Raw genomic sequence first — 13,939 nt, forward strand, 5'->3', positions numbered from 1 at the left:
CCTGACCTTAGGAGGAAGGCTCTCAGTTTTTCCCCATTGAGGATGATATTAATGTTGGGTTGTTCATATATGGCTTTTATGATCTTGAGGTATGCTCCTTCTATCCCTACGTTCTTGAGAGTTTTTATCAAGAAAGGATGCTGTATTTTGTCAAATGCTTTCTCTGCATCTATTGAGAGGATCATATGCTTCTTGTCCTTTCTTTTATTGATGTGATGAATCGCGTTAATTGTTTTGCGAATATTGAACCAGCCCTGCATCCCAGGTATAAATCCCACTTGGTCATGGTGAATAATTTTTTTAATGTATTGTTGGATCCGGTTGGCTAATATCTTGTTGAGGATTTTTGCATCCATGTTCATCAGGGAAATTGGTCTATAGTTCTCCTTTTTAGTGGGGTCTCTGTCTGGTTTTGAATCAAGGTAATTCTGGCTTCATAGAAAGAGTTTGTAAGTTTTCCTTCCGTTTCTATTTTTTGGAACACCTTCAAGAGAATAGGTGTTAACCCTTCCTTATATGTTTGGTAGAATTCCCCTGGAAAGCCATCTGGCCCTGGACTCTTGTTTGTTGGCAGATTTTTGATTACTAATTCAAGTTCCTTACTGGTGATGGGTCTGTTTCTTCCTGTTTCAGTTTTGGTAGTGTGTATGTTTTAGAAATTTGTCCATTTTTTCAAGATTGCCCATTTTATTGGCATATAATTGCTCATAATATTCTCTTATTATTGTTTTTATTTCTGCTGTGTTGGTTGTGATGTCTCCTCTTTCATTGTTGACTTTATTTATTAGGGTGCATTCCTTTTTCTTTTTGATCAAACTGGCTAGTGATTTATGAATTTTGTTAATTCTTTCAAAGAACCAGCTTCTGGTTTCATTGATCTGTTCTAGTGGGGTTTTTTTGTTTGTTTTGATAGCATTAATTTCTGCTCTAATCTTTGTTATTTCCTGTGTTCTGCTGGTTTTGGGTTTTATTTGGTGTTCTTTTTCCAGCTCCTTAAGGCATAAGGTTAAGATTTCTGCTATGATTTGCTCTCATCATCCTTCTGTCCCTATTTCTCTCTCTTCCTCTTCTGGGACCCTTATGATTCTGATGTTGTTCCTTTTTAATGAGTCATTGATTTCTCTAATTCTTAACTCGTGCTCTTTTGCCTTAATCTCCCTCTTTTTTTTTCTGCTTCGTTATGCTCTACACATTTGTCCTCTATATTGCTGGTTCTCTGTTCTGCCTCATCCATCCATGCCGCCACTGCATCCATCCGTGATTGCAGCTCAGTTACGATATTTTTAATTTCATTCTATTTTTTACTTTTATCTCTGCAGAAAGGGATTCTAATCTATTTTTGACTCCAGCTAGTATTCTTATTATCGTGATTCTAAATTCTTGTTCAGACATCTTGCTTGTATCTGTGTTGGTTAAATCGCTGGCTGTTGTTTCTTTGTGCTCTTTCTTTTGGGGTGAATTCCTTTGTTTTGTCCTTTTGAAGGGAGAAAGGAGAAAAATTAAAATTAAAAAATTAAAATTAAAAAATATTTTAAAAAAATCAAACACACACACACACAAAACTAATAAATGATGCTAGATCCTAGGTGTGTTTTGGTCTGGGTGTTGAAAGTGGTTTGACAGATAAGAGGGAAAAAAAGGAGGGGGGTGGAAGAAATCATTTGAGAATTTGAAAAAAATAAACACACAGAAGTAGACTAAAATGAGATGATGGGAGTAAAATAGAATTTAAAAAAAATTACAAAAAAAGTACAGAATATAGTAGAAAAAATTAAAGAAAAATATTTTTTTTAAATTAAAAATAAAAATTAATGTTTTCTCTTTATTCAAGAAACAGAAACGAAGCAAAAAAGAGAAAAAAGAGAAAAAAGTCGTTTGAAAATTTGAAAGTTATTACACTATAGTAGACTGAGATAAAATGGTGAAAGTAAAATAGAATTTGAAAAAATTTACATAAAAGCAAAAAATATAGTAAAAACTTTTAACGAAAAATATTTTTAAAATAAATTGAAAGTAAAAATAAAGTTTTTTTCTTTCACATTCAAGAAAAAGAAAAGAAACTAAAAAGAAAAAAAGAAAAGGAAATCGTTTGAAATTTTGAAAAGGTGAATACACTGATGTAGACTGAAATCAAGTGATAGAAGTAAGATACAATTTGAAAAAATTTACACAAAAGTAAAAAATATAGTAAAAATTTTTTTTTAATTATTTTTAATAAAGCTTGAAAATAAAAATTTATTTTTTTTATTTCTGTATTCAAGAAAAAGCAAAGAAGTGAAAAAGAGAAAGAAAAAAGAAAGAAAATTGAACAGATGGACCTGCTAACAGATTGAAGTAGGACTGAAATTATTTCGTTTTCCCCTAGAAGTCGGACTCTGAAGGGATTTATAGTGTATAAACTAAGTAGGCGGTGAGACTTGTGTTCTTGAGGAGCGAGGTTGGCCCAGTTGGGTGGGGCTCAGTGTAACGGCTCCGTTCTCCACCAGATGGCGCTGCTCGACTTCTGGGGTGGAGTGTTGCGGTGCTCTTGGGTGCGTATGCGCATGCGCGGCAGAGGTACAAATGGCGTCAGCCACTGACCCGGTCTGTTCTCCCGGGTCAGCAATCACGCAGCCGCTCTCCGTCTTCAGCCCTCGGCCACGGCCACGCCCCGCTTTCTCACCGTCCGTGACCAGGCCCCGGGCAGCACTTCTCTCCCGAGTTCTGTCTCAGACGTGGCTGTTTTCCTGGCCCCTTACTTCTGAAGGACCGCGGCTTTGACCCATTCCGCCCTCTGCGGGAGGGTCTCACCCAGCAATGGCCGAATGAGCAATGGCCGAGTGTCGGCCGCACCCAGGAACGCTTGCGGGACCCTGCTGCTGCTGGTGCCCGAGACTGCAGCCGGGTGCCGCCAGCCCCAGAAAAAGTTCGCAAGACAGGGTAGCAGCAGCGTTTCAGGGATGATGGAAACTCACAACACACATCTGGCACCAGGCTTCAGCCTTAAGGACCTTGTTCCAGCCCCAGCGAATGTGGCCGTTTTCTGAGGTCTGCCAGGACCAGGTGGCTTCAACCGTCTCCACCAAGTGCCCTTCCAGCAGTGGAACCGTTTTTCCCCGTGTGGCCCGAGAACCTCCCGGACCCCACCCTGCTCCTGGGGATTCGCCCTTCCCATCAGAGCACCGCCAGGTAGGGAGCTGCGGAGTTGCAGCCTTTGCGTCCCCCTTGTTTACAGTCTTAATGGAAGTGAAACCCTCTCCTTTCTCCCTTTTTAGTTTAGTCCCGACGGCTGTTTCCAATTTTCCACATTCTCTCCAGCTGCTTTTGGGGAGGGGTGCTTTTCCCATATTCTCACCGCCCCCCCCCAGGGTCTCCCTCCTCTCTCCTCCTGCAAAAGTGGCTCCCTGTATGCCTTGGGGTTCTCTCCCCAGGTTCACCTCTCAGCACCACGTACCTGCTGAATTCTGTGGTTCAGGTTGTGCAGATTGTTGTGTTAATCCTCCAGTCAGTTTTTGAGGTGTGTAGGATGGTTTAGTGTTGGTCTGGCTGGATTTCATGGGCGCGAGACACACAAAAAACTTCCATGCTGTTCAGTCATCTTGGCTCCTCCTCTCATCTCTTTTATGTTTTTAAATCAGCTAAGACTGGTGAAAACTTCCTGCAGCTGCAGTTTCAAAGGAGAAAGCAAATGCACATCCTCAAGTGATGTTTTGGCAAAAAAAATTTTAAAAAGCGGTATCCTTATCTTGCTGGAGATTTGATTTATTGTTGGAGAGTTGGAGAACAATCTGGGATTCAGGGTTTCTAAATGATTCTAATGGGGACCAGGTTAAAATATTGATCCTCTTGAAGAACTTCTTAGCTTATATCTTTTTAAAGCACTCAATCTCTAATACACATTTTAAAAGAGTATCTTCAGTGATTTTTGTTTCTCTAACTTCAACCAAATAGATTTTTTTGTGAGCAAGTGCTTCATGAGTCCATGGTTTTTCCAATGGTGGGTGGGACTAGAGATGTGGCTCACATTTAAACTACCTTTTTATAATCATCACACTTAAAAATTGTATAGTCTGTCTCTTCACTTCAACTGCATCAACTTGCTATTCTGAAAGTAACAAGATCTTGCAGAATTCTAAGAGTATGAACCTTTATCACTTCAGTATGTCCATGAATTGAGTATGTTGTAATTTACTTAGTCTGTGTTTTACCATTTGGCCCAGCTGATAGCGTAAGCAGATGTTGGTGAGCATTTTGACCTCAGTAGTATGACTTCTGGGCTTGTTCTCTTGTTCACTTTTATTTTTGCTGGGAAGATATGGCTTTTGCTTCGTGACACATTCTCCGTGATAAGTGAATGAACTATTGCCCCCTCCTACCCTGTTATTTTATGTTTTGCATCTGCATGGTTTTCTTCTTTTTTTTTCTCCTGGCTTTTATGTGTATTCTGTGCTTCTTTAATCGCAGTTGTAAAAAAAACAAGTGATATTTTATTTTAAAACATCGTGGCTAATATTTCCAATTAGCCACAAAACAAAATGAAACAAATAAGTCCTTTCACATGCTTTAGTCTATATAAACTCCCAGTGGCAACAGGGTGAACAGTATTATTCATTGAGTAACAATGTGCTTTTGCTTACATACATTATTCCTCATGATAATATATATTCATTAATGTGTATTAATTATACATTAGTATATACCATGGTTGTTCCAAGGGACTCTGGGTTAGTGTGTTCACATTTTTGTTAAGATTATTTATTTATTTTGAGAGCCAAGAGTGCAGGAGTTGGGGAGGCACAGAGAGAGAAGGAGAGAGGGGATCCCAATCGGGCTTCATGCCGTCAGTGCAGAGCCCAACTCAGGGCTCAAACTCACGAACTGCGAGATCATGACCTGAGCTGAAATCGAGAGTTGGATGCCCAAGCAACCGAGACACCCAGGTGCCCCCAGTGTGTCACTTATTAAACTAATAAACTAATTTAACTAATAAACTAAATATGAGTTTAATAAATAAACAAATAAATAATAAATAAATAATAAATAAATAATAAATAAACTAAATAAACTAAAATTAGTTTAATTAATAAACTAATTAAACTAAAACTCCCAGTCTCAGTGGGAGATTTATTGGGCTGTCCCTTAATGCCAGCTCTTTATTCTCTTTGATGAGTGGTAAGCTATAAGGTCAAAGGCTATATCTATACCTATGTATAATCTGGAAAAACTAGTTCTAGGGTCAGTTCATTGATGATTACATGGTACCATGCTCCCTATATTTTTACTTTAGAGTTATTTCCATTTTGACCCTTTACGTTTTGTCAAGAAAATAAAAGGGTACAGAATTGCACATAATCCATCTATGCACTGACAGGATCTCTGTGTGGGTTTCCCATGATCCCAAAACAAAATATCCAAGGTTTTTATCATTTCATATTTTTTTAAAAGTTTACATGTTTCCAGTGTGATAGCAAGGCATAGAGGAAGGAGATCTAAATTGTGAACTAATAAAACTGGAAAACTGGGGTTCAGTCCTGGGTATGTGTTTATGAGCTACACCGCCTGGGTCAGGGCATTTTCAGGGCTTGGGATAAAGACGTGGAGAAACCAGAAGGTCAGCTTCATTTTATTCATGAAAAATTATGATGAAATGGCAGGCTCTCTTCTGTTTCTAAAATTCTATGATTCTTTCTGTCTTTTCTTTCTTTCTTTCTTTCTTTCTTTCTTTCTTTCTTTCTTTCTTTCTTTCTTTCTTTCAATTCATTTACTTATCATACAGTGTAGTATTGGTCTCAGGAGGGGAACCCAGGGCGTGGATGGTAGGATAGGTTAAAATTCTGTGATTCTATTTTTAGTTGTATAAGTGACATATAAACAAAATAAACCTGCGAACATACCTTCTACACCAATATGTATAATACATATGTATTTGCTTAATACTTTATTCACAACAGAATACAGATACTAGCAATTGTCAAGAGGGCCAGGTATTCATATTAATTTCTAAGGAAAGAGTGAAAGATAGAAGGGAAAAAAACCTATCTCATTCCTGAAGTTTTATAATTGTATGTCCATGCCATGCCTGTGGGATCACTATTGACCATTATGAAATAAGAATCACATGTAAGTAAAAGGTCTTGTCCCTCAAGTAATGTGAGTGAAGTGCACTTGAACAAAGCTGCCCATTTGGCAATGGTTTGTTCTTTTGAGGTGAATAAAATATAAAAGACCAATGTCACTTTGCAAAGCAGTGTACTTGTAATTTTGTAAGTTTAACCTCTGTTGACTTGATTGGTATCATTTTCGATCTTTAGCATATATTGTGTGTGGTTAATATATCCTTAATATACAAATCCTAGCCCAATCAAAATCTATGTTTTGTATGAAGTTGTTGAATACTCATGTTTCTTTCCCTAAAGGAGTTGATCAAGTAGCTATCTAGCTATAAGAACATATTCTTAGCTGAAATGTATACTTTATAGAACCGTAAACTGAGAAGTGTGAAAAAAATCAAAGTAGACAGACTACTTCCAGGAAAGTCCTAGAAAGTCTTGACAAAGAAGCAGAGTTGAGCATGAGAAGAACCTCCCTTAGCCTGTGAATCTTGTAATCTAGATTTTACTCAATAACAACTATATCATGGGCATGCTTACTGGTTAACCTCACTGAAAAACTACAGATAGCTACGTTTTCATTTTCTTCTTTTCCTTTTTTTTTTTTTTTTTTTTTTTTTGAGAGAGAGACAGAGACAGAGACAGAGAGAGAGAATCCCAAGCAGGCTTTATGCTGTCAGTGCAGAGCCTGACCCAGGGCTTGAACCCACAAACCATGAGATCATGACCTCAACTGAAATCAGAGTCAGATGCTTAACCAGCTGAGCCACCCAGGTGCCCCATTTTCAAATTTGTTTTGATCAAATAATACGCATTTGGGAGCTTTGTTTATGTTTTCATTTGCAGGGAGTAACATGCAATGGATTCTTCCAGGTAGATCATGTAGCTGAGCATTCTTCAGTTGGCTTAAACTGGGCAAAGATTGTTGCAAGAGATTTTATGCAACCCATATTGGTTATATATCTTGAATAATTAATTGTTTCATAGCAACAACAAATGGTTTCTGTGCACAGAGTGATTTTCTTTATTTTAATGTTTGGAATGAACCCAAACAGGCAATTATTCTGTCTCCCTATAGAACTTACTTTTTCAGCTTCATTGAATTAGGTTAATTAGAAAGGCAATGGACCCCCTCCCACTGCCACCCCCGTGACATTTTTAGAGAGTAATTCACTTGTGTTATAACTGCCTATTTAAATAAGCAAATGACTTTCACAGGAAAAACATTAACTATCCAAATTTTATTTATGCTATATAAAGTATAGATAAATATATGTAGTTAATATAAGTATAGATATAATATATAATGCACTATAAAATGATATATAAAGTGATATAAAATAATATATAAATATATATTTAATATGTATAATTACATATAATATATAATACAATATGAATAATGTAATATAAAATAATATAAAATGATATATAATATACAAAATCAGATAATGTAAATATATGTGAATATAATATAAATATATATTTTGTTACTATAATACGGGTGTGTTCGATTTTAGTTCCTATCAAGTTAAACATGTTCTGGGGATAGGAAAATAGTGTTCAGTCTAAAGATCACTATTAGTATGAATTTGTGAAGTAAGACCTTTTTGCCATCAAATCTAATCTGAGTTCCTATGAGAAAAAATCAGAATTGTCTGCAGTTAGGAAGTGGAAAGAGTGGGTACCACTCCCTCAAAATAGTAGGCCCAAGCACATTGCCCATCAGTTGGATCAAGAGGTTCTGTCTACACTTTTATCTACAGAAAGGATTCTCTTTCTACCTTCTCACTTCCCAGAATAATTATTTGGGACTCAAATCTTCAGAGTCCATAAAAATTCTTCCAGACTGCGGCCATGTCTGTGTGTTGACCAAACATGATAATCCTAGCTTTGTGAAATGAATAGTAGACTTGGTTAGTAAAGAACACTGGGACATAAAATAAATCGCTTTGCTTTAGCTTCGGGTCATTTCTCTTTCAAAATGGTGTTAATGGCATCAACAGCAGTAACCATAATTACAAATGCTCAAGTCCTTCTTCTGTACGAGGGATAGCAATCAGTGCTTTGCATGTATTATCTGGTTCAGTCATCCAGGAACCCAACAGGCTCTTCTTTGATGCACTTACATTATGCACATCAGTAAGTAGTGAATGGCATTGGTGTAACAAGGAAATTGTATCGATGCATAAGTTACTTTATAGTATGTTTATGTTTTGAAATATTCTGGACAAGCTTTTTCCATACTTAAGAAGAAAGACTTGTGAGAAGATCTTAAGAACAAAGCTGAAAACCTGCAGTCCCTTTATTTAGTACAAGTAGAACCTGAATTAGCATCTACACCTGATAGATATGCCTGCTTGGAGAAGTTATAGATATAGATGAAGTGACTGCAGAGTTATTTTTTCTGAATTAGAATAATGGACTCATGAAGAAAGCTAAACACCCAACCAAGTTTCTACTTTGGATGAAAAAGGTCTCTACCTGGTAGCAAATCACCCTCAATACCTACTTTTTGAAGGAAGGAACACAGACCCCAGGGTTTAAGGTTGGCAAACATAGGCCATGATGTTTTGTGAAAATATCATTAAGTATTTAACTGTTCTAGTGTTTTTATTGATTTTCGACTACTTTGGTTTCTGTTAGTGCTCTGGATACAAGAATACATGTGTCTTTCAGTTACGTACGTACAGCATTATAGAACTATTTGTCCTGCTTTTGTCCTGATTTTATAAAAAGAGAAATGGAAGGTGAGCGGGGTTAAGTAATCCAGCCACCTTCACACAGTTGGTAAGTGGTGGACCCAGGACTGGATTCTGTCACTTCCAGGGCAGGCTGTCTTAACTTCTGTGACATGAATATCAAACTAAGTTTAATTCCTTTTTCCTGATTGCAACTGTTTATTATTATTATTATTATTATTATTATTATTATTATTATTATTATTTATTGCAAAAGGAAAATTTCACAGAAGAGGAGCCCGTCTTGGGTCCTAACATATTCTTCAAGACAGATCTCTTCAGGTTAACACCTGTTGATCAATGGATCCCTCTACTTTGATGCAGTATGTCTCATCACCTGTAATAATAGCCTTTGTTCTGGTCTGCTCTCTGGTAATAGAGCCATCCAGCTTCCTTAATCAGTGCTGCATTATGTATCCCACCCTTTTCTTTTTCATGTATCTGTGTCTTTATATTCCAAATGGAGTCAGGAGTAGGAATAGATTTTCAGCATCACACGGGAGGAGGGGTTAAACAGAAAGTTTTACTGGAAAAGGTGGAAGCTTGCAGAACAAGAGAGGAGGCAGAGTTACCATGCTCTCCCCAAATGCCCAGATTTCCTGCCAGACAGCTGTTGGCCAGCCTTGTCTCAGTACCCAGATGCCCAGGCTCACACCCTGACCCGTGGCAAGTGCAGTCCCCACCGCCAGGTTGCAGACAGACCCTCCATGACCCTGGGCCACGAGTCCCCTGCTCTACTGGGAGGAGGTGGAAGACGGGGCTCTCTGGGAAAACCAGAAGGAACACCTACATTCTTCTTCCTCCTCCTCCCCTCTCCCACCCCTCCTCCTCCTCCTCCTTCCTGATTCATTCGTTCTTTCTTTCTCTCCCTCCTCCTTCTGCTTCCTCTTTCTTTCTTCCCCTTCCTTCTCCTCCTCCTCCTCCTCCTCCTCCTCCTCCTCCTCGTCCTCATCCTGGTCCTCATCCTCGTCCTCCTCCTTCTTCTTTTGAAAAATGTTGCCCTTTGTGTCATGCCTCCTTCAGCCATGCTCCATTCTCTCTGGTTCTCCAAACTTTTGCTGTAAGGTAACATGGCTTGTGAAAGTATTGAGAGATTTTGGCAACATGAAGGCATATTCTGGTGAAGGAGAAGAGAAGCTCTTCCTCTGTCACCATACCAGCACTAGGACCAGTTACTGCTGAGTCCCAGTCACCAAAACCACAGAGCTGACAAGGAAGCAAGAAAACAGATTTTCTCCATGAAAATTAAAAAAAAAAAAAATTACATAAAGTATAAGTCCAGATACGTTGCTTTGGTTTCACTGTGTGAATTGTCATTAACATAATGATTACACCTTCCTCTGGTTACAACCCATTTGGACCGTAAAGGGGAGCTCACTGCCCCATCCTTCCATGTGTCCACATGGTGTGTCCCCGTGCCTTCAGACACTGCTGCCCCTGCAGTGATGCATGGGTGAGTCAAGGCATAAACCTCCTGTTAGCTGACCTGCTATTATACATTCCTTTGTTTATTTATTTTTATTTATCTAAACCCAAGTTAGTTCACATACAGTGTAGTATTAGTTTCAGGAGTAGGGGCGCCTGTGTGGCTCCGTTGGTTATGTGCCCGCCTTTAGCTCAGGTCATGATCTCACAGTTTGTGGATTCAAGCCCTGCGTCGGGCTCTGTGCTGACAGCTCAGAGCCTGGATCCTGCTTTGGATTCTGTGTCTCCCTCTGTCTCTGCCCCTCCCCCATTCATTCATTCATTCATTCATTCATTCATTCATTCTCTCTCTCTCAAAAATAATTCATCCCAAAAAGTGCCCTCCTTAATACCCATCACCCATTTGGCCCATCCCTCACCCACCTGCCCTCCAGCAACCCTGTTTGTTGTCTGTATTTGAGTCTCTTATGACTTGCCTCCCTCCCTGTTTTTATATTATTTTTACTTCCCTTCCCCTATGTTCATCTGTTTTGTGTCTTAAATTCCACATATGTATGAAATCATATGATATTTGTCTTTCTATGACTGACTGATTTCACTTAGCATAATACACTCTAGTTCCATCCACGTTTTTGCAAATGCCAAGATTACATTCTTTTTGATTACCGAGTAATACTCCATTGTATCTCTTATGGTTTGCCTCCCTCTCTATTTTTATTTTATTTAAACAGAAAATAGAATCCCATTGACTTCCCTAATATTGAAAGTACTTACCACATAATTTTTAAGGGTTAGTTGTATGAATTATTTGCAAATAAGTATGTACTTGAGCCTTGAACATATTACTAGGTCAGAAAATGCCATCATTGGGACCCCTGGGTGGCTCAATCATTTGAGTGTCTGACTCTTGATTTCAGGTCATGATCTCACAGTTCATGGGTTCAAGCCCCTTGTAGTGCTCTAGGCTGACAGCATAAAGCCTACTTGGGATTTTCTCCCTCCCTCTCTCTCTGCCTCTCCACCCCTTGCACTCTTTTCTTTTGCTCAAGATAAATAAACTTAAAAAAAAGAAAATGCCATCATTGTCAGACTGTACTTTTGGATGTATTATCTGTAGCTAGTCATTTGCCATTTCAAAAAAAAAAATAGAAGAATCACTTTCACTCAATTTTTATATCTATGTGTACTAGTATGTGGAAAAAGTAGAAGGAAATAATCTTCACTTAGACATGCATTTGTGTGTGTGCGTTTAATCATTATTCAGGTTTATTGTTACAGAAGAACAATTGTTCCTTTCAACATTCCCTAGGCAGGTAAAACTCACTGATAATAACGTTTTAAAGAAATATTATAGCTATTACTATTGTTATTATTACTATTACTATTAATTTGCTGAGAAAATTTTCCAAAGAGACCCCCCCCTTTATTTGTAACTATACAATGATATAACATTTGGGCCTTAAGAAAATGCAGCTGTCACATTTTGCATTATTATTCAAGCTAGATTTATATTTATGGATTATCTATATATTATTTTGTGCTATCCTGAGGCAATGGGTTCTGTAGATATTCCATTTATTCTAATGTTTTTCAGGGGGTACATTTTATTTGCATAGCCACATCTTTTCTAGATGCTATAATTTTAATAAAATGGATGGGCTGAAAATGATTGCCCTAAGCTATAGTGCACTACTCTTTGGCAAAGGGATTGTTGGTATGTGTGTGGGTGGGGGGGGGGGGTGCGGAATGGGATTTGAATTGCATCAGTGCTGTTTGCATCCAACTTGTAAAATGCATGGAATCTTTAACAAAATAGGGAAGATTGGAGATGTCCTGTCTTTTCAACTCATCCAACAAATGTCCACAATTTAGCCTGATGAAAGGATAATAAGAAAGCAAGCATCACAATGCCACATTGGACTAGCATGTTGTTCTGGTCAAGCACCCCAGACGTGTCTTAAAGAAGAATGGACTCAGTCGTGGGTCTGCACACTACTTTTGACTTTCACATTGAGATTTATGTTTTATGGATTTGCTCTAAGATGAAAGAAGAAAGAAGCAGTTCTCACCATGGGAGACCCTGCTATTTCTTTATCTCTTCCTTTTCTTCCTTTCTCTTATTTTCAGGACATCTCTTTTCATATCGGAAGTCTTACTGAGTGAACTGAGGTATCAGCCTCTGTTACTTCAGGATCTCCTTTTGTTCAGGGTGAAACCCAGTGATGACTCCTGTGAGAAGCGATGGACAGGGAGGGGAGCAGGTTTAAGTTGTCCAAAGGGAAACAAGAAATAGATGATGAAACTCACCAAGTGGCTGAATCTCTGGCTGCCACCCTCATGTCCAAAGAAACATCATTTATAAATAGTGGAATAAAGGTGATTTTCACCCTTTTGAAACAGGACGTCTTCTGTATCATGCCAGATGTTACGTTGGATGTTTTTTGCTTTAAAACAGACTTGCCGGTCAGCTGGCATTTAAGCGTATGATCTTGTTAAAGATGCTGTTCAAGTAGGATATGTCTTCAAATAACTGTCTCTGGCCCGCAGGTACGATTCTGGTGGATAACATGCTGATCAAAGGGACTGCGGGAGGACCAGACCCCACCATCGAACTTTCCTTAAAGGACAACGTGGATTACTGGGTGTTGCTGGACCCCGTCAAGCAAATGCTCTTCCTGAACAGCACGGGCAGAGTTCTGGATAGAGACGTTAGTGCCTCTTTTTTCCTTTCGTCCCTGTGTTACAACCTTACTATAGTTTTCATCACTGCATGTGTTTGTTGAGGATGATCTCAGACTTTCTTTATATGATTTGAGATTCTTTTCTGTGCTTATCAACAAAAACATTTAACTCCTTGAAGGAAGAATAAGAAGGGGAGGGGCCATCTGGGTCTGGGAGAATGATTGGCGTGGAGGGTAGAGGTTCACACTAAGGGGTGGTGACTTTGGAAGAGCGGGGGAGGCAGAGCGAGGGCCCACGGCAGAGGGTGGGTGTGCAGCAGTTGTTGCTTGAGGATGCAGAGTCACAGGAAGAGCACAGGGGCTGCCATCACTAGGAGTGAGCACGGGGTGAGGGATGGGTTTGTGGCCGTGTGCGTGTAGGGCTGGGGAAAAATCAAAAGAAGGTGAGCGTGAGTTTCCTGGCGATGTGCCAGTCCAGCTGTGACCTAAGCAGTAAGGCAGCCTGACCTATGTATTGTGTTATGAAGAATAGCTCAGCTACCAAAGCTGCTGAATGTCTCATTTCCGAAAAAGTGGGAAGACTTGGGTAGATTTATGTAGGCTTCTAAGTGTCGAGTGCAGAGATGAGTGTGCGTGTGCGTGCATGTGGCCGGGCGTGCACGACAGTAATTGTGCAGGACCTTGGGAGTACATCTAAACATGTGTGTACTCCCAAATTTCCAGGTCATGAAATCCAAATGTCAGACCCTCAGCGTAATGAACCTGAATCATCTCCCTGCATCACTCAGATTTATGATCCGCTCTACAATACGGTGTGTGGAGTGGATGACCCCTGATGTAGTTCATGTCTAAAATTCAGAGTCTCTTAGAGCTTTGCAGTCAGGGGGTGGGTAGGAGGGTACAGGACAGGATGGGTTGTCTTTGTCCACTTGGGGGCCCCACACGCAGCTGACTGAGCAGATGTGAAGCACAGGTGGCAGTGGACAGTATGAGTGACACTTGT

At 39.3% G+C, this 13,939-nt stretch overlaps 1 protein-coding gene across 7 annotated transcripts in view; it reads left to right on the top strand.

Moving 5' to 3' along the window:
- The window catches only part of PCDH15 (protocadherin related 15), a 1,256,363-nt gene that overhangs the window by 710,409 nt on the left and 532,015 nt on the right, over nt 1–13,939 (top strand). For all 7 annotated transcript variants that reach the window (XR_006299724.1, XM_043596132.1, XM_043596136.1 and 4 more), the window contains one exon: nt 12,803–12,963. Coding sequence is in view for 6 of the 7 variants with exons in the window: in XM_043596132.1 (XP_043452067.1) it covers nt 12,803–12,963 (161 nt within the window). In the remaining variant the exon portion in view is untranslated. The remainder of the gene's footprint in view (nt 1–12,802; nt 12,964–13,939) is intronic.

The sequence above is a fragment of the Prionailurus bengalensis genome, chromosome D2, assembly GCF_016509475.1.
Source record: "Prionailurus bengalensis isolate Pbe53 chromosome D2, Fcat_Pben_1.1_paternal_pri, whole genome shotgun sequence".
Taxonomy (NCBI): domain Eukaryota; kingdom Metazoa; phylum Chordata; class Mammalia; order Carnivora; family Felidae; genus Prionailurus; species Prionailurus bengalensis.